The sequence below is a fragment of the Pan paniscus genome, chromosome 4, assembly GCF_029289425.2.
Source record: "Pan paniscus chromosome 4, NHGRI_mPanPan1-v2.0_pri, whole genome shotgun sequence".
In the NCBI taxonomy this organism is placed as follows: Eukaryota; Metazoa; Chordata; class Mammalia; order Primates; family Hominidae; genus Pan; species Pan paniscus.
Genome location: NC_073253.2, coordinates 124766724 through 124788232, shown reverse-complemented (window position 1 = coordinate 124788232; position 21509 = coordinate 124766724). Strand labels below are relative to the sequence as shown.

General features: G+C 38.4%; 1 protein-coding gene and 1 long non-coding RNA gene across 4 annotated transcripts in view; one reads left to right on the top strand and one right to left on the bottom strand.

Annotated features, from left to right (window-relative positions):
* ADAMTS19 (ADAM metallopeptidase with thrombospondin type 1 motif 19) overlaps window positions 1–19898 on the bottom strand; it is a 280545-nt gene extending 260647 nt beyond the window's left edge. For 2 of the 3 annotated variants that reach the window (XM_014344971.5, XM_024928919.4), the window contains exons 1-2: window positions 19489–19898; window positions 18224–18867 (exon numbers count right to left, since the gene is read on the bottom strand). In XM_014344971.5, the coding sequence (XP_014200457.4) occupies window positions 18224–18867; window positions 19489–19579 (735 nt within the window). In that variant the 5' untranslated portion in view covers window positions 19580–19898. The remainder of the gene's footprint in view (window positions 1–18223; window positions 18868–19488) is intronic. The other variant, XM_024928920.4, reaches the window with a different exon arrangement.
* LOC117980373 (uncharacterized) lies at window positions 18883–21270 on the top strand. Its single transcript, XR_004671646.2, has 2 exons — window positions 18883–19546; window positions 19892–21270. It is a non-coding gene; the product is annotated as an uncharacterized LOC117980373 (long non-coding RNA).
* Window positions 21271–21509: the final 239 nt, after the last annotated feature.

Here is a 21509-nt window from a genome sequence, read left to right as displayed (position 1 = left end):
ACATATTTGTCAATTTCTACCCAAAAAGCTTGTTTTTATAAAAAATGAGTGTACCAAATCTATAAATCAGTTCAGAAATAATTGACATCTTAAAATTGAGTTTTCTAATTCATGAGCTTTGTATGTATCTCCATTTATGTAGATATTCCTTAATTTCTGTCAATATTTTATAATATTCAAGCAATATTTTACAGTTTTTGGTATACAGGTGCAGGACATATTTTGTTAATTTTATGTTTAAGTGTCTCATATTTTTATAGTATTGTAAATGTGCTTATAAAATTTTAATTTATAATCGTTCATTAGTACTATAAAAAAAACTCGTATTTATACATGAAACTTGTATCCCGCCATCTTGCTAAACCTCGCATGTTAGTTTTAGCAGGATTGTCTCTATAGACCATCATGTTTTCTGTGAATAAAAAACAGCTTTGCGTCTTCCTTTACAATCTGAATACCTTTTATTTATTTTCTTGCCTTAGTGAGTTCCTTGCTTCTAGAAGTACTGATGACATTGGACTGCACCAGGATTATTTTTTAGGAAATCTCCCTAACGTGATCATTTCTTACTTAAAAATTTTAAATATACCAACATCAGAAAGGAAATAGAAAGAGAAAGAGAAGATAGATGACATTACAAATCAGCAAATTTCTATGTTAAATTCTACTATTTCTACTCGTATACTTATTCCACATCAATTTCTACCCCATATCTTGGATCAAAGGATTAAAATGATGTGAATGTGTTATATATCTCTGATAAATAATACTGAAGCAACAAAGTATCTTCATCACATATACAAACATACAACCACACACACATACGGTTTTCACCTCTAGGCCTCATCAGCTGCCCCTCTAGGGTGACATTTAATCTCCCTCAGCTTCAGCATCCTTATCTATAAAACTGAGTGACTACACGTACCTTAGTGGGTTTCTGTGAAAAATTTGCCATACCTTATGGCAATATGTATATGGCATATAGCAGTGTTGAATAAACAGTGGCTATTATATTCTGGTCCTCTTTGTTTTTGAAAATCAATGCAAATGAAAACTACAGCACCTCCATTCATTGATTTTCCTCTTGTGATTTGATTTTTACTAAAGGTAGAGGTGGCCAGGTGCAGTGGGTTCATGCCTATAATCCCAGTACTTTGGGAGATGATAAGGAGGATCACTTGAGCTCAGCAGTTCAATACCAACCTGGGTAACACAGAGAGACCCCCATCTGTATAAAAAAAAAAAATGTAAAAACTAGCTGTGGCACACACCTGTAGTCTGGCAACTGGGGAGGCTGAAGTGGGAGGATTGCTCGAGCATGGGAGTTCGAGGTGGCAGTGAGCTATGATCACACCGCTGCACTCCAGACTGGATGACAGAGCAAGACCCTGTTTCTAAAAAGAAACAAACAAAAAAAGGTAGGGGTGCCACTTTCTACCTATCCTTGTAGGTATGATTAAAAGGAGAATCTGGTACTTTTCCCATTCCTTGCAGATATGTTCCTTGCTATTTAAAATCCACCACTGACATAGTACAGAAAGCTGTTTAATTATTTCATATATGTTTTAAATTTTACTAGCACCTTCAAAATGTCTAAGAGTATCCCACATTATTATTAAAAGATAAAATAAGCATTTGCAAACCAGATTTGTGCTAAGGAACTGATACTAAATTCTAGGTTATTATTTTATTAATGACAAAAAAATCACAACTGGTTTCCCTTACATAGGAACACCCTATAGAGCCCTTAAAATATAATTTCATTTCTAAAAACTAGATTTACACATAAGCATTTGTTCAAGCTGGTCAGCTGTTTTCTACAAAGTGTGTAACCTTACTACAGCCAAAAGAATTTGTAAATACAGTTTATAATATACTTTAAAAACCTATGTTATCATCATGGTTATAACCATTTATATTATTGTGATGGTTCTCCGCTTTCTCTTTCACTTATATTGAATTTTTTTAACTCTCTAAGGCTAATTTATGGAAATCAATTTAAGAATACTGAGAATAGAAGGGGAAACAGGCACTGAACACATGGTTGAATGTGTATCTTCTACAGTGAGAGGTAATGGAAAGAAATGAGAGAAGGATTAAGTAGACAGTTGATTATGCAGTTCCAATATAGAGTCTGATGTATTTTCTTACAAGCCTATGCTGAGTTATTAATAGGTTCAGAATGTGAACATGTAAGACCATGTGACCAAGGACCCAAAAATTGGACACTGTGCACTTGTGAAGACTTCACAGCCAAAGGCAAGAGCAGCCAAGTTATTAGAACACTTACTAAAATACTACAACAGAGCTAACTATAGGCAAATGCTTTGGAGACCTTTTAAACCATATTAATGTGCAGTGTTAGGGTGTCCCCAAGGATGCTTTAGTATGTTACTCCAAAGCATTTTAAATGAGAATAGGGGTTTCCATATTCTTAAACTTAAAACACACTCTAAATACACATCAGTGGCTTTATTTTTCCTCTTTCATCTTTCCACCCACTAACCTCCTTTATGATTGATTCTGCCTCCCTCATAGGAAGGTTGTATCAATTCACACAAATTGTGTAATCTCTTGGGGCCTGACAAAAGAAGGAACTACAGAAATTAAAAATGCAAAATACACAATCATGGACATTAAATTAGTAATGAAATCTATTTCTTTAATTTACTGTTTTATCAGCTAAGATTTGGATCTGACTTTCAAATGATACTTGGCTGTTTTCCTCTGACCATTCGAAAACATCTCTCCTGATAGAATTCCTAGTCATCATTTTATCCCTTCAAGCTCAAACTGAGTGTAAGACATACAGGAATAAAATTTTGATTTAATCTTCACCTACAGTCAACTTAAATAGAAGAAGTTCAAGCATATTATTTAAAAGATTATAAAGATTTCCTATGTATATCTATAGATATTATTAATCTAAAGCAAAAGACTTAAATATAACCATTCAGATAGCATTCCCTTTTACTTCCTGAGCCAAGTTTTTCCAGGGCAACAGTTGTAACTAGAACTTTATAAATGTTCACTTCCAAAAATGATAGTGATTCCACATTTGCTTTCATATCAAATTTCATAACTCCAGGATGTCATTAGTGTCATAACACACCTCTATGTAAGAGCTACTAAAATGAGAAAATTTTTCATTGGAATTAACTAAATACAGCATTTCTATCCTTTACTAAGTTTCTTTATCTCATTAATAAATTAATACTAATGGATTAACTATCTAAGGGTCTTTATTTCCCTAACATTTACTCAATCATAATTCCTGTGGTCTGGAGACAACTCTTGAAACTTACATTACCAGAGAGGAGATATTGGTTTGGTTTTTAATAAAAAGTACTGTACTGATATCCTTGGTTCTGTTTAACTAAACACATACAATAATTTTGTACAAGCTTACATTTAGAGAATAACTCTGAATGTTTGTGAGTGAAATCCACTTCCTGAAAAGATTAGTTTGGGTTTTGTTCATTTGTCTGTATTTGTTTGCTTGATTTGAACCCTGACCCTAACAACTTTGGTCTTTCTCATAGCAGTAGGACTGAAATAAGAGTGGAATCTGGAGTCTGAATCCTGGGTTCATGTCCTAATCCTGCAAAAACACTATCTGTGTGATTTCCTATTTTGTATTCCTTATTTGTATGCCTCCAAATGAGTAGCTTGGATTACTTGTTCTCATAAATCCTTTATGGAATTTAAATCTTGTTAATGGTTTGAAATTGTTCATTTTAAATACTGTAATATGGACTACCAGTAGCTTATTTTGTTCTTTTTAATCAAGACTCCACTATTGTGTTTCAGGCCTACTGCTATGAAAAAGACCAAAGTTGTTAGGGTCAGGGTTCAAATCAAGCAAACAAATAAACAGCGTATTCAAAAACACACCCTACCAATTCCTCTAGTAATAATCATTTTCACAGAGAAAAAAAATAATCGGTTTTGCATTGTTTAAGATAAAATCTCTTCCAAAATGGAATTTCAGAAAACTGAATTTCAGATTAAGCTTAAACCCTCCTATCAAAGTCCAGGAAGTTTCTTTGAAGATACTGACAATCTGATCCTAAAATGTATATAGAAATATAAAGAGGCCAGAATGGCCAAAACAATTTATTTTTATTTTGAGATGGAGTCTCCTCTGTCTCCCAGGCTGAAGTGCAGTGGTACAATCTTGGCTCACTGCAACCTCTCCCTCCCAGCTTCAAGCAGTTCTCATGCCTGAGTCTCCTGAGTAGCTGGGATTACAGGTGCCCACCACCCTGCTCTGCTAATTTTTGTATTTTTAGTACAGATGGGGTTTCGCCATGTAGGCCAGGCCGGTCTCAAACTCCTGACCCCAAGTGATCTGCCCGCCTCGGCCTCCCAAAGTGCTGGGATTACAGGCATGAACCACTGTGTCTGGCAGGCCACAACAATTTTGAAAAGAGAAAATTAAAATTAAAGGACTTAAATTTCCCAAATTCAAAAAATATTATAAGCTACATAAATCAATACAGTATGGTATTGACACGAGGATAAATATAGATCAAAACAACAGTATAAGTAGTTCAAAAATAAACTCGCACATTTGCGGTCAATTTACTTTTAACAAAAATGCTATGGCATTTCATGAGGAAAGTATGGTATTTTCAACAAATGGTGCTGAGATACCACTGGACAAGTACATGCAAAGAGAAAAATGTACAGTCTCTTAACACCATACACCAAAAGCTAATGAATCATAAGATTGAATGTAAAACTTTAAATCATGGAAATTATGGAAGAAAACATAGGAGGAAGTCCTTGTGACTTTGGGTTAGACACTGAGTTCTTAGATACAACATCAAAAACATGTTCCATTAAAAAAAAAGAGATAAACTAGATTTTTATCAAAAGTCTCAAAAATGAGACTTAAAAGATACCATTAAGAAACTGAACAGATAGCGAGAGACTGGAAGAAAACATTAGCAAATCACTTGTCTGATAAAATATTTATATCCAGAGTATATAAAGAACTCTTAAAACTAAATAGTAGAAAAAAACTAATTAACAAGTTGGCAAAAGTTTTGAGTAGACATTTCACCAAAGATGACAAATATTACAATGGCTATGAACTGGCGTATGAACCTATGCTCAATATAATTAGTCACTAGGAAAACAGAATTAAAACCACATGAGATACCGCTGCACATCCACAAATGTAATCCAAAAGAGACAACAGAGGCACAAAGTAGATTAATGGTTGCCTGGGGCTGGAGATAAGAACAGAGTGACTCCAGATGGGTATAAAGTACCCTTTGAGTTGATAGAAATGTTCCCAAACTAAGTTGTGGTGATGGTTGCACAATTCTGTAAATGTACTAAAAACCATTGAATTGTACACTTAAATTGGGAGATTTTTGTGGTATGTAAACAAGTATTGTTGAGGATGTTGAGAAACTGGAATCCTCATACATTACTGGGGGGAATATAAAATGATATAGTAATTTGAAAAAAAGTTTGGCAGTATCTTAAAATACTAAACAAATTTACTGTATGACCTAGTAATTGCAGTCCTAGGTATCTACCTAACAGGAGTGAAAATACCCATCTACACAAAGACATGTACACAAATATCTATAGTAGCATTATTCATAATAGCCAAAAAATGGAAACAATCCAAATGCCCACCAACTGATGAATGAATAAGCAAAATGTGGTATTTCAGGACAGTGGAAATAATCCATGAAGAAAAAAAGAATGAACTACTGATACGTGCTACCACATGGATGAACCTCAAAAACATCATGCTAAGTGAATGAGGACAGACACAAATGACCAAATTTTATATGATTACATTTATATGAAAGGCAAATCTATAGAGACACAGAGTAGATGAATGGTTGCCTGGGACTGTAGATAGTAACACAGTGACTACAGATGGGGATAAGGGACCCTTCTAGCTGATGGAACTGTTCTAAAACTAGGTTGTGATGGTTGCACAATTCTGTAAATGAACTAAAAAACACTGAATTTTATGCTTAAACTGGGTGAATTTTAGGGTATGTAAATTATACCTCAAAAAAGATGTTGGAAAAAAGGGTATTCGCAATATCCTTTTTAATTTGTTACATTTTAAATACTGATTTACCCTGAAAAAATCAGCCTGACATATCCATGAACGTATCTTACTAATGAGAGATAATTAGCGTGCACTTGGAAAAATTTCTACATAGGAACTTTCATTTTAAAATATCAATTCAATATATTTTAAAATATTACTAAATAGAACCACCTATTTTGAACTAACAAAATTTTAAGTGGCGATCTACAGAGAAATTATCCATGTTAGCAAACAAAACGGGGCACTAAATAATTAAATTTATGAACAGGCAGCTATTTTCACAATGAGTTACTCAACCTTTAAATGTGTCAATTATATTTATACACAAATATTATTTCCATGATGAATTACTCAAACTTTCTATCTTGTAATAAAATTTTAAAGTTCTATTTACTTCATCTGTAAGAATATAACCAGAGTCAGACAACACAAACACCCTAGATATGTTAAGTATATACAATTTCCTCTGTCAGTAACTTAATTGCCTATCTATAAATTGGGCAGACTAACATATTTGTTGGTAACATAATAATCTTATAATGGAAATGTACCTATCACATTTTAGTTGCTAATACATAACATTCAAATCCCAATCATAATGGAGAAAGACCAAATGCATTAATCTGATTAGCTGATATAATCACCTGCCTGTCCACTGCTCTTGGCAGGTTAATTTTTTTTTTTAACTGTTAATTTTAATGAGTTTTACAGGACATTTGACATCCAAATACCTGGAATGTGAATGAGTAGAAAAGACCTGCTTTTTTATTTTTATTTTTATTTTTTTGTCATTTGAGAGAGTTTACCATTCAATTCTTATGCATTTTCAAGGTCCTTTTAACCTGAACATACTGCACTGCTATTCCAGGATAGATAACCTCTCACAAAGAGTTTACAATTTTCTCTTCACCACTGATTTTCTAATATCCCACTACAATGTGCCTCGGTCTTCCTTTATCCGCATCTGAACTTGGTAGTATGGTTGGTCCCTTTCAGTCTGAAGGTATATTTCTTCTTGTATTTCTGATAAATTTTATTATAATAAATATAATAATATAATGTATAGATAATATATAAATATAGAATTGTATTTAAGAAATATAATAACATAAATATATAACTATAATAATATTGTGAAACAGCTGGAGTAATTCTCCTGCTACAATTTTACTGATAAAATTGCTGATGACTGAAACTACTTACTTCTATTTAATATTTCCAGATTCTAGAATAGGAAGCAGATTTCAACTGTTGCTTTCTTTTTATTTGAAGAGTGGGAAAACACTCATGCTGGCATTAATGTTCCATTGTGTTATCTTCCAACTAGTTCACATGTATAACGTGTTGATTAATAATTTTAAATCCATAGAATCCTTTCTAGCTCACTAGCATCTGAGTCGGTTTCTGGGAGGATATTATTAAGTAAGGACAGGACGTATCTAATTTTACCATTACTGGAACTTTCCAAAAAGAGTATATACGGACTAAAATTCATGCAAGATCCTTAGGGTATGAAGTTTAGTGGATGCAAATCCAGTAGGAAAGAATCTTGAGCTCTGCTGTTTTCAGAGCCACTGGAGTGGCTGCCCTCAAATTTTAGCTTGCATAATGAGATACCATCTCACACCAGCCAGAATGGCTATTATTAAAAAGTCAAAAAATAGATCCTAGCAAGGTTGTGGAGAAAAACGAATGCTTATACACTGTTGATGGCAGTTTAAGTTAGTTCAACCATTGTGGAAGACAGTGTAGTGATTCCTCAAATACCTGAAAACAGAAATACCCCATTCAACCCACCAAGCCCATTACTGGGTATATACCCAAAGCAATACAAATTGTTCTATTATAAAGACACACATGTGTGTGAGTTCATTGTAGCACTATACATAATAGCAAATGCATGGAATCAACCTAACTTTCCATCAATGGTAGACTGAATAAAGAAAATGTGGTACATACACACTATAGAACACTGTGCAGCCCTAAAAGAGAATGATATCATGTCCTTTGCAGCAACCTGGATGGGGCTGGAGGCCATGATCCTTAGCAAAGTAACATAGGAACAGAAAATCAAAAACCACATGTTCTCACTTTTAAGTGGGAGCTAAATGATGAGAACACATGGACACATAGAGAGGAACTACAGACTCTGGGGCCTACTAGAAGGTGGAGGGTGGGAGGAGGGAAAGGATAAGGCAAAATAACTAATGGGTACTAGGTTTAATATCTGGGTGATGAAATAATTTGTAAAACAAATCCCCATCACACAAGTTCACCTACTTAACAAATCTGCACATGTACCCCTGAACTTGAAAGTTTAAAAAAAAAAGTACCTTGTATTCTTTTTGTTTATTTATTCATTTATTTAGAGACAGAGTCTTGCCCGCCTGCCTGCTTTCCTTCCTTCTTTCCTTCCTTCCTTCCTTCCTTCCTTCCTTCTTTTTCTTTCTTTCCTTCCTTTCTTTTCCTCCCTACCTCCTTCCCTCCCTATCCCTCTCTTTCTCTGTCTTTCTTTCATTCTTTTGAGACAGGGTCTCACTCTGTCACCCAGGCTATAGTGCAGTGGTGCAATCACAGCTCACTGCAGCCTCTAACTCCTGGCTTCAGGTGATCCTCCCACCTTAGCCTCCTGAGTAGCTGGGGCTGCAGGTATGTGCCACCACCCCAGGCTTATTTTTATCTTAGATTCTTTTTAACTTCATATTTTAGGTTTGTCATTCAATCTGGAAGCCTTATTTTTAATAGAGACTACCTCTACCAACTACCTCTACCTCACCAAACCACCCCCCACCACTCCCGCCCCCATACATCCCACCGCCTGATTTTGATCCTGATATCTACACATCACACTTGAAGAAACAGGACATCAAGGAGCATGGTCAAATGGCTGATGATGTAGCCTCACTGCAGAAGTGGTCTTATTTTAAGTAAAGCCAGGCTGAGGCTAGTAGACTACAAAAAGAGTTGAGGGCAAAATATCCTTATGTTTATCCTTTGAATGTGCTCAAGGAAAAAAAAAATATATTTAGATTTCATTTATTTTAAACGGAAAACAATAGAAAAGCAGAAGCATTTGGTAATGCCCAAACTGGCCTGGGCTCACCAGCACCATTCCCTGATCATCTGAGTTAGAGTCTAAAGAGTTAATAATTTATTGCAGATATAGGCACATTAATTATGAGATGAAGTCAAGTTTCTCTCTCTGGAAAAGGCAGGCACTAAACTATCTAATCCCTAAGGTACTTCCCAACACTACCATGTAATAATTCTATAAAAATATCTGGGTAGCACTGGAATGGCTAAGCTCCCATTTTCTCACTTCTCTCAGTCTAGGGCTTGGCATCAGAATAATGATGAGATGGATGTGCTCACTATAGCTGCACCCTAAATGCACTCTGCATCAAATTATGGTTCTCACTTTGCTAAGAGAATCTTAAAACTTCCTTTCAGGAAACCTCCAAATCATAATTCAAGGGGGACTACTGGTTCTCCCACTGCTCCAAAACATATCCCACCTACCAGGAACCTGCAACTCCTCTGATTCTTCTTCATTTTGTAAATACAAAGACATAAAACCCTCTGGGTTAAAAATGTAATTGCAAATAAGTGGAAACATTCAATTGTGCATGAACTCAATAAACATGTGCTCTGTTTTAGTGTTGCATAAACATATTTTCAGGCTCATAAAGAATTTTGTTATTTAAAAGAATACTATATTTATGATTCAGTTAACAAACTTCAAATAAATGCATACAATTATTTATTCATTATTAAATAAAGAAAATTTCTTCTCACAAAATTGGCCCATGTCTCAAATCTCTGAGAATGAAGACATAGGTTAATATATGATTAAATAGTTTATTTTTAATGTACGATGTAGCTTATTCGAGCAGCATCACAATTCTGTTTATTCACTATGTAGCTTCCTTTAATGAAGATTGATGTATCTACATATTGCTCCTCTCATAATCCAGAAACTTCTCTCACATGTAACTATATTATCCATGCCACTCTAATGCTAAACTGGAAATCCACAGAATGCCATAAAGGTAGGTACACTTAAAAACCAGTTATTTGATTAATAAGGAGAGATTGAGTACTTACTAAATCAAATAACTGTGATGAACTCTAAAAGGATAAAAAGTTGAGACAAAGAAAATGGTTCCTTCAAAACTGTAAACACCTTGAAGCAAAGAACTGTTTCTTTTATCTTTTCATTCTCCTGGCCTTCAGCATAATATATAGATACAACTAGTCCATTACTGCTGAATATCTAGAGAGTTCTAAGTTCTGCAATGAATATGTTTATACATAAACCTTTTGCACATATATAGATATTTCTCTAAAATTGACAACTATAAGCAGAATTGCTAAAAAGAAGGGTAAGCATATTTAATGTTCTAATAGATACTACACAAAAGTATATATTGACTCTGCAAATTTACTCTCCTACAAGGTGTAAGATTAAATGTTCCCCAATTATGTCCACTAGATAGTCTCAATCTGCATAATTTGTGCCAATCTTATAAACAAAAAAGATGTTTGAGAAAATTTGCTTTTTCTAGCTTACCAACAAATCTTCTGAAAATTGAGGTTTATTTTATATGTTTATGTCCTTTTCAGCATAAATACTAAAAAGTTAGTTGTTTATCTCTGGATGGTAAAATTACAGATTATTTATTTTATATATTTTCTAAATGTCCTATACTTAGAATATATTATTTTGTAATTAACATTTGTCTTTTTAAAATACTAATATATAAAGAACTTTAGAATTAGAAATAAAAATATATAATAGAAAAATAAGTAAAAGACGGCCTGGTGTGGTGACTCACACCTGTAATCCCAGCACTTTAGGAATCTGAGGTGGGCAGATCACCTAAGGTCAGGAGTTTGAGACCAGCCTGGCCAACATGGCAAAACCCCATCTCTACTAAAAATACAAAAATTAGCTGGGTGTGGTGGCAGGCACCTGTAATTCCAGCTACTTCGGAGGCTGAGGCAGGAGAATGGCTGGAACCCAGGAGACGGAGGTTGCAGTGAGCCAAGATTGCCCCACTGCACTCTGGCCTGGGCGACAGAGCAAGAATCCATCATTAAAAAAATAATAATAATAAATAAAAGATATGAATGGAAAGTCTACAGGAAAGGAAATGAGAATAAAAAATATAAAGACACTCAACCTCACCATAACAACAAAAAATGTAAATTGAAACTATATTATGATAACATCAATCTTTGGCCAGGCGCAGTGGCTCACGCCTGTAATCCCAGCACTTTGGGAGGCCAAGGTGGGCGTATCATGAGGTCAAGAGATCGAGAAAATCCTGGGCAACACGGTGAAACCCCGTCTCTACTAAAAATACAAAAATTAGCTGGGCGTGGTGGTGCGCGCCTGTAGTCCCAGCTACTTAGGAGGCTGAGGCAGGAGAATTGCTTGAACCCGGGAGGCAGAGGCTGCAGTGAGCCGACATCGCGCCACTGCACTCCAGCCTGGCAAAAGAGTGAGACTCCGTCTCAAAAATAATAATAATAATAACATCTTTTACCTATTAGATTTCACAAAGGTCAAAAATTTTAATAATAACGTCCATACTGGTAACAGGACATGGGAAAGAGAAACTCTCCTACTCTCCTGGTCTGAGACTGTAAAGTAGCACCATCTCTATGGGGTACAATTAAGCAATCTCTCTCCGAATTACCAATACACATGCCCTTTAACACAGATATACATTAGAGGCAAAACAGCTTTTCTACAGAATCCTATATATTTAGCCTTGTTCTTAATAGGAAAATATTGTATTCAATCAAATATCCAGGAACACCAAACTCATTAGGTGGATTACAAAAGATCCTTGCAATCAGATATAAGAGGACGTAAAAAAAGGGGAATCTCTTTACACACTCAAATGTGATAATACCACGTGTGTGTGTGTGTTAACAGTATGGGTTTTTAAAAAGCTGTAAGTGTATACATGTATATATATTTGTCTATGCATAAACTACCTCCAGATCAGACACTATAAGCAGATAACCCTGGTTACCTCTAGGATGGAAAACTAAGTACTAACCGGGGAATAGGTATTTGAGGAAGATTTTTCATTGCATACCTTTTTGGAGATTCTGTGTGGTAACATCTGAGTCCTTATAATTTTGAAAATGATTTTACTTTGGCCTCAGATTTGAATGGTATTTTGTGTGACCATATAATCCAGGATTTTAAATGACTCTTCCTCAGAATTCTGAAGTTACCTGATCCTCTGGCACCCAGTATTACTGATTCAATCCTCTAAAGTCAATCTGACACACATCCCACTGTAGATCATCTCTCCTCTATTAAATGCATACGATTTTCTCTTTCTCTTTGATTTTCTAATATTCTGTGAATGTATATCTAGATTTGGGTCCCTCTTATGCCATGCTGAGTTTTGTGGTTGGTCCTTCAATCTGAAGGTTTGTGTCTTATTTCTGATAAATTTGTTTCTGACGCTGAAAAAGGGGTCTCTTAACCTCTATCTAACTAACCTTGGTTATATCAACCAATTCAATTAGAACCACTGGTCTCTTAACCTCTCCCTAACTAATCTTGGTTATATCAACAAAATCAGCTAGAATCGCTGACTTAATACGCCACACACCATCTGGAAAATATGTCACTGAGGCATACGGCATGCTGAATGCTCATAGCTAGCAGACACTTCCTTTGTCTTACAGCATACAACCATTTCCACCAGTCAGCCTGTGACAAGAGTCAGCCATATTTGTCTGAACACAGGTAGGTACAACATTCTGTAATTGTATAATTTAATCAATATTTAAATATTAAATAATTAAATCTGAGTGCAAAATACGTTTTTGTTTCTGTGAAAACTTTGGAAAAATAAGAAAGTTGTTTAAAAATTTTGCTATAATTTTGAAATGAAACAATTATAAAGAATAACAATTTTTAAAATCAAGGATTCTACACATAAACTGCTTTCCATGTCTTTATTTTTAATTCCAAATATGGAAACCTGTGTTGAAAATTGCTTTTGGTGTATGCTGAGCAAGGATCATCCAGAACACCACTTATCTCATCTACCCTCTACCCTCAAAGAAGTAATATCTGGCCTCACATCCAAAGTGTAACTGATAGGTAGCATATAACGGCATGTATTTTTACAATTCAGTCTTTATACTGATTTTTTTAAATGCATTCCTATTAGAGAAATATTTGATCTAGACCTATTAATCAATGGCTTACAACTATTTTATTATTATTATTTTATATTCATTTGGCCCTTGTATTATGTTCTGGGATAATTTCTGGGTTTGATCTTCCATATCACAAATTTACCTATCAACTCATCTATTGAGTTTTTATTCTAACAAAAATATAATTTCAGTTCCATTGTATCTAACCTTTTTTTTATGGATAGCAGTTTGTTCCTATTTTTTTAATTTATTTTTTCCATGAATATATACCTGCTCTTATTCTTCTGGGCATTAGATTTCCGTTATTCTATTTATTAATTTTTTGCTTCTTGTATTAATTAACAAGAGTTTGAGACTCTTTTAATATTATTTTCTTCAAAATGTAATATTCCTGGGTGTCAGCTCATCTTTTCTTGGTTTCCCTGCTCACCTATCTGTTGTAACTAGTTCAGTTTACTCAGCTCTCCTTGAGTTAGAGACAGATGGGACCTTTGACTCAGTGCAAGAAGCCAACAGCTCATCTTTTGAGAGTAGAGACTATTTCCTGGGTGTCACCCACAGGCCTGGGTAAGCTCTGCCTCTGTTCTCTGTTCCTGTGTTAGCGACACATATGTGGCTTCCGGTGCTTGGCAGAATGGGATAACAGAAAAAAGAAATCCTGCTCTTGTTCTAGGTACGTTTCTGCTCACTGCATTGCCTTTCCCTGCATGTACAGCGGCACTTCTGGCATGGCTCCTGCAAGTCACAGATGTTTTCTAAAGACTATATGTTTCCCTTAATCCAAGCCAAACTGTTTCAATCTTTCAGGAGATATTTGAAATATCTGATGTCCTGATGACATTCTCTTCTAATACTGCTTTATATTTATTTAGAATATCTTTTCTATCATTCCTAAGATTTTGCTTGAATGAAGAAAGTAGACATATGAGGTCAGTCTGTAATCTTAATTTTTTCATTTGGATGTTGATTGATTCCACTGGTTCTCCTCGTTATGTGTTTATTTCTCTTTACCCATTCCTGCCCTGACAGCAGCTTTCACACTGCTAACTGATATACTGCCTTGTCTAAATGGGAGTCACAAAAATATTTAATTGTTTAAAACTTTCCACAGAATACAATACTTTAATGCAAATAAGATAAAAAATAATTGAATTTACAAAAGGCTCCAGATTCTGTATCAAAAGCTAATCAAAAAGACTACTGTATAAAACTCTTAATTTAAGTAGGAAAAGGTGGCATTAGTTTTAGTATCCACACTTCATCATCTGGAAAAAATAATCTAAGTAGTCTGCCATGTCAATAGTCCATTAAAAAAAAATAGGCCAGGTATATACTAATATAGATTATTTTGGCCCAGCGCTTATAAGCATGTTTTTAGAAAAAAAAAAAAAAACATTGTGTTAACTTTGAGCAAAGATAATTGTTGCACAGTTTCATGGGATTTAATTTATTGCTTTTGTGTGTTTTAATTTTTAAAGATGATTTTAAAGTATCATAAAGTACTTCATGTGTTGTATTTTATTATTCAGTGATTTTTATTGAGTGCCAACTAAAAAGTAAAGTGTTGGAAATGAAAAGAGATGAACAAGACAGTGTCATCAGAGCACTCATGGTATACCTGTATTTTCACGTATCTCAACCTATTGTATTTCCCTGTTTTCATTGGTAACTGGCAAGTTAGGTTGAGGGCCCTGTGAAATATATCGAGACTGCTTCATCTTCTTTTTGTATTCTCTATATCTGGAAAAGGCCTTAGTCATAAGAGTTGTTCAATAAATGTTTAATTGATTAGTTGTAGTATATTTGCATGCTTATAAGATCTAATATATGACTCAAATAAGACTGTTATTCAATAATACACTAATCAGAACAAACAAAAATAATAACACTTCACAGATCAATTGCTAGATATATAAGTATAATTTGTACATTTTATATATAGAGAGATCCAGATATGAGATCCAGAAAGATTAAAAACTTTGAAGAGGCAGGCTTTGCCCCTGTATCCAAAATCTCCATTCTGGCACTTATCCTTTGATAACACAAGTTAGAGTAGTACCTGGAGAGTGAATTGGTCAATCTTATAAATGTTCACTTTACTGGATAGCTGATGTTCTATTTCCTTTGGTACAGACTTTTGGATCCTTTTAAATATTTGATAATCCAAAAGATATTGAAAAGTTCAGGTACCGGTAGGCAAAGCTTACTATCAAGAGAGGGTAAGGGAAGGTACAGTTAGTGAACTACCCTCTTCTCTGCAACTGACAATAAGAAAGCTTTCCCTGAGAAGAAAATAATTGTTGCAATCTCATGGCCGTTGCATTTATAAATGATTCACCATCTCTATATAAAGGCATCATAATTCCTCACATTAGAATTACAGGATCACAGAATTCTTGAGATACAAAGGAGGAGGTAAGAAGTTCTATGACTATTCAGTTAGAAAAAGCCCACATTCTTGCAGACAAGGCTTTTGAAGTTTGATCTCTAGACATTTTAAGATCATTTCTCTCTATTGCATCTTCTAGCCTAGTCATAGGAGACATTCTTTATCATTCCCTTGACAGGTCCTGCATTTTCATGCCTGCACTCAGTCTCCTCCCTCTACCTACAACACTCCAGCTTTTTCTGCCTGGTGAAATCCTCTCCATGTTTTAAAATCCAGTTCAACTTCTTCTGCTTTGGGAAGCATTCCCCACCTCTCCCAAGGGATTTTTACCTTAGCATAACATTTGATTCATCATGCTGGTCTGTCACTGTCTTGTGACTACTTGTGTCATTTCCACTTACACATGATATCTTTCTCTTAATTTGTGAGCCCCTAAAAGGCAGAACATTCTATCCCCTAAACAAGGGACCTATAATACATTAAATATCCAATAGAATTTTAATCCCATCATTCAATTTTTTAAATTAAATCATCTAATTATCTAATTTTACTTATGGAAACTGAAGCCTAAAGAGATAAGGAGCTTGTCAATCATCAGGGAACAAACCTCTTCCAGAGTACAGATAACAGCTCACTCTTTCCTTATCCACCAGCTCATAAGGGAACAGGGCTGGCATGTTAGAGTCTAGAGTAACAAACCCACCCTTCTTGGCTATTTGCTTAACTTTTTTACTGAAAATCTAACTCCTAACACTGTATTGCTGGCAATGGCAGTTTTCCTCAATAACAAAGACTTCCCAGTTTAGAACATATACATATGTAGCTAATAGGAAAAGTGAGTAAAAGTCCAACATGATAAACAGGGATGTATGTCAAACTCCTATATGAAAAACCTACTTATAATTCTTTTTTTATATATACTTTAAGTTCTAGGGTACATGTGCACAACGTGCAGGTTTGTTACATACGAAAAACCTACTTATAATTCTAACTTTGCTTCCTTAAGTATGGAGAGAAGGAATAGGTCATTTGGAAAATCTGACCAAAAGTGCACATTTCAACACAGTGAAATTCTTTATCCCCCATTGCTACTACCACACCAGGAACTTTCTATATGTGATTATTTAATCCCCAGCCAAAAGCTAGTGGACAATGAAATCTCCACAAAATGTTTTCCCCAGTGAAATGTTCAAACATCAGTTCCACATAAAACCTTTTAATAAAAGCTTCTCATGTAATTTTTCCATGCCAATTTTTTTCAATTATGCCTAAAAATGCCCGTATTTGAATATTCATCATTATGAGCACTGTCCAACAGTTTACATCATTTGAGTATGGGATCTTGGGTCAGGGGAGGTGGTAGTTTTGGGTGGCTTTGATTGTGCTGATATTTTCTGCTATCCACTGCTGTTGGATTTTCTCCAAATGAGCAGTTTGCTTCCATGCAAGTTCTTGTGGATTTCTCAGTGGCTCACTATGAACAGCAAAATGAAGCCACAAATCACAAGTGCATTTTTGATATTTTATGAGTTTTGTCTTAAACCAATTAATAGTAAAGCCTATGGTGGTGGCAACAACCATAAAGGACATGGTGGTGTTGCACAACAACGTGAATGTACTTAATGCCACGTACCTGTACATCTAAAAACAGTTAAAATAGTAAATTTTATGTTATGCATATTTGACCCCCCCCCCACACACACACAAAGGTCAACTTATAGAAGCTTGTCCCAACCCCTGAATCATGACAGAGGGAGAAAAATCAAATGATGTTCTACATTGACAGAGCAAATGGCTTTTACTTTCCATCCCAACAGGCCTTTTAACAAGGCTCTCCACCTTGCTCCTTTCCTCCAAAGAGTGGAAAGAAGAAAAGGAACTACTGTCAAATGAAATGTAAATCACAGAACCATAACCCTTTGAACACAGATTGGATTCTAATGTCACCCATTACTCAACCTCCAGTCTCTCAGTTGAGTCCCTCCCAACTCCTATGTTTCACAAGAACAGTGAACAGGTGTCCAGTATGACTCTGGATGTGTTTAAATTCTAGACAACTGTCAGAGTAATCCCCTATAGAACTGTTCTTTCAACTTTGAAGTAGGTTATGAAAAAGCTGTAAGATAACAGATGAGGAACTGAGAGTGCGGCGCAAACACGAAGGAGATTCATCAGTGAGCCGACTGGTTGTCTTTCGAGTTCCTAAAAGACATCACGTGGAGCGCTTAGTTTAGAAAACTCTGGAGAACAGAAAGAAGTTGAGCCATTGGGAAGAAGTTACGAAAAGGCAGAGTTTCACGCAGTTTTGAAAGACACATAACCATCTGGAAGGAGAAGGCCATTTATCCACCCAATTAAACTTCCGATTTACACAACTGCCCTGGAGATGTTCCATGGGAGGCAAACGATGTAGACACCTGGGGGTGCAGTCTAGGGCGAAGCTCAAAAGGAGCACACTGAAAGGGGAGAAGGTGCATGCAAATCATCCTGACCTATGGGCAAGGAGAGGAGCAGCAGGGGAAAATGGAGAGCTAGGGAAAGAAGGCGCTTACCAGGCCACCTCCACAGGTGCTGAAAGAAGCCAGCGAGCCAGGGTGCCGCAGCACAGCTCCGGTGTAGAAGCAGCCTGCGTCTGGTGGCGCGGGAGGTTGCGGGGCGGATGCTGCCCCCGTGGGGCCGGAGCCGGGATTTGGCCGCTGTTCCACTGCGAAGCGCGGCGCCAGGAAGCGGCCGTCTCTCCGGAGCAGCAGGTACAGGTCCCGAGAGAAGGCCGGGATCCGCAGCAACACTTCGTCGCCATCCGGCTCGGCATGCTGGGCCGGGGGCGGGGACGGGGGCGGCTGCGGGGGAGGCGGCGGCTGCCACGAGGCCGGGGCGCCCGGGGACAAGGCGGCAGCCCCGCTGGATCCCCGCGGCAGCTCCTGCGACTCGAGCTCCTCGTCCTCCTCACCCTCCGACGGCGGCGGGGGCCGGAGCCGGGACTCTGATCGGCCCTCCACGGGCTCCTCCAAAGGCACCGGAGCCACAGAGCGCACCTCGCGTGAGCTGCCGGCAGCCTGCGCCCGGGCGCTTCCGCCGCGCACCCAGCCCGGGTCCGCGCTGCCCCCGCTGCCGCCAGCCGGGTCCACCGGCTCCCGGCGCCAGAGCGCAGGAAACACGACTTCCCACTCCTCGCGATCGGGGGCGAACTGCAGCTCTGCGGGCGGGGCAGACAGAAGTGCGGGGCTTAAAGTGCCGCGGTTCCAGTAGCACAAACATTTCCAAGCTCACAGTCCATAGATACAGGGCGCTCGCGTTGAATGCAATGGAGACCACCCGTCTAGACCCTGAAACTCTTTGCAACCCCAGAAGCCTTGCGATCAGATTACAGACCCCAGCATTTTCAGAGTAAAAGTACGATTATATTAGGGGCGGGGGAGGGGGAATCAAAGTTTGGTGACCGCACTTCATTGTTGAAAAGAAAACCGATGCAAAGACTCCAGCACGAGTAAACGATTTCTGAAGTGTATGCTAGAGCAGAGCGTTGCTATCAACTTAGGTACGTTCTAATTTTCCTCCAGGTGCTGTAAACGTACCTTTGCAAATATTATTGCTCTAATTATAAGGAAACTATTCCACATACGGTTAAAACGAGGCCGGCAGAAGTGTGCTTCATTTCCGAACTTGACCCCTTAACCTGCACCTCAAGCTCATTTTTATTGCTACCCACTGAGCCCTGCTCTCCACGCACCAGTTGCACCAGCCCTGCCGACCCGTACGTTCGCGGTCTCCGCTGGGATGGCTGGAAAGGAAGCGAGAAAGTCACGGAAGAACTTACCTGAAACGATCCCATTCGACAGGAACCCCAGCTGGTAAAGGAGGCAGCAGCAGCAGATGTGAGTCAGGCGCATCTCGCGGTTCTTCCCCATACTGCGCTCCCGCGGCCGCGGCTTCTCGCCCGGCGCACGCCTCCAGCGCGATCCACTCCGGGGCGCAGCGGCCTCCCCGGAGCGCTAGGAGGCCGGGCGGCGAATTTGCCCAGGCCCTTTGTCTGCCGGGGGTGGGGGTGTTGGGGTGGGGGGGTAGGCTGTGTGACTCCGGGAGGCCGCCGAAGCCCTGGCGGGGGTGGGGTGGGGTCGGGTTGGGGGAGGAGCGGGGGAGGCAGCCCCGCGGCCCCGCAGAGCTCGAGCTCCCTGGCGAATTAGGTGATGAGTCTATTTTCTGTGTTCTGGACGCTGCAGGAGTTTCCGAGGCCGAGCAGGCTAGTGCTGGAGCCCCACAAGACAGACCCACAGCCAGCCGAGAGCCGGGAGTGCTGCCTCTGGACAGGCAGAGGACTGCCCGGCGCGGGCAGGAGAGCTGTGGTGTCCGAGCCGAGGCTCGCCGCCTGCACCCGCGCGGAACGGGCGGAGGCTGGTGTCACAGTCTCAGCAACTTGGTGTGCCAAGCTCCGCACACTCCTCACGCTCCTTAGGACGCACCGCTGAAGGCTCTCACCCGCAGCGGCGCGGGAGGGAATGAGTAGGGAGATGGGAAGACACGACTAGAGAGGTGGGTTGTAGAGCAGAAAAGAATCAAGCACATCTGACCAGAAAAAGGGACCAAGGGGTGCCCGCCAAGCGTGACTTTGCGGGACAAAGGTCCCAGAACACCGTGCACGTGCTCAAACGCCGGTTGGGATGGGGTGGGGACCCAAAATCCCTCACCTGACTATTGATTGGCCACTCGGGAAGGCCTGATTTGCATCCATCCCCTGCCCCCGTGTGCAGGTAGAGGTGCCTCCCCCTTCCCATCCCACTCCTCAATCCAGCGCCTCTTTTTGTCAAATTCGCACATCACACAAGGCAAAAATTAGTGCAGACTTGACCACAAAACTGAGGCCTCATTTATCAAAGGCCTTTGATTTGTCTTCCCATCTTTTTCGGAATTTTCTAAGCCCGGAGATAATGTAATTCGTCATGGAATATGCTTTAAAGTTTCCCAGGACAGTAGGCACCCTTAGGTTTCAGAGCCTCTTTTCCTTCCTTGTCTTTCTAGCTCCCCATTCATCAGTACTATCAGTTTCTCTCCTTCCCCTACCCCACCCCATTACACACACACACACACACACACACACACACGCACACACGAGTCCTAAAAGGAGTAAGAGTAAGGGAATCAACATTAAACATTATATTCTAAAGATCTCAGACCAGGTGAGATTATTTTGTCTTCTGTACTTTTTACTTGTACATAAAAAAATATGTTTTTGCTGTTTCTGTCCTCTTTGGGGCAATTCAACCCCATATATTTTTTTTCCTTTGTTGCAATTCTCTTCATGGTACCTACTCCCCTTTCCACAACTCTCCCTCAGCCACATCAAAGCGTTCACATCCGATTTAAGGATGATTGATCTGAACTGCCATTTGCATCCTCTGGACTAGGCCAGACACCTAGAAATGATAATTAATGCAAATCAGTTTTTTTTTTTTTTAAATTCCAGAACTGAGGTTGGTTCACCACTTCCTTTGTTATTTTACCTTCTGTTCCTTGTGTCAAAGGTGACTACTATGCCTTTAAGGGAAGCAGACGATCTTATTTCAAAGGAAAGCCATTGTTTGAATTAGCTGAGTCCTATAATACTTTCTTTGAGTTGTCCAGAGTTTAGAAACAAAGGCAAAAACACTCTAGGTGAGTTTGTCAAGAGTGATCTGCCTCTAAACGCTGTCTTATAAAATCTCTAATGCTGGAGTAACTAACATGTGGGTTTCCAGATGCTCAAGAAATATCTGGGTTACTTAGAAACCTAAATGCTTTTTTTCATGAGACTCAATTTTACAGATTTAAAGCTAGGCAAAAAATCAGAGGCAGTTTATTTTT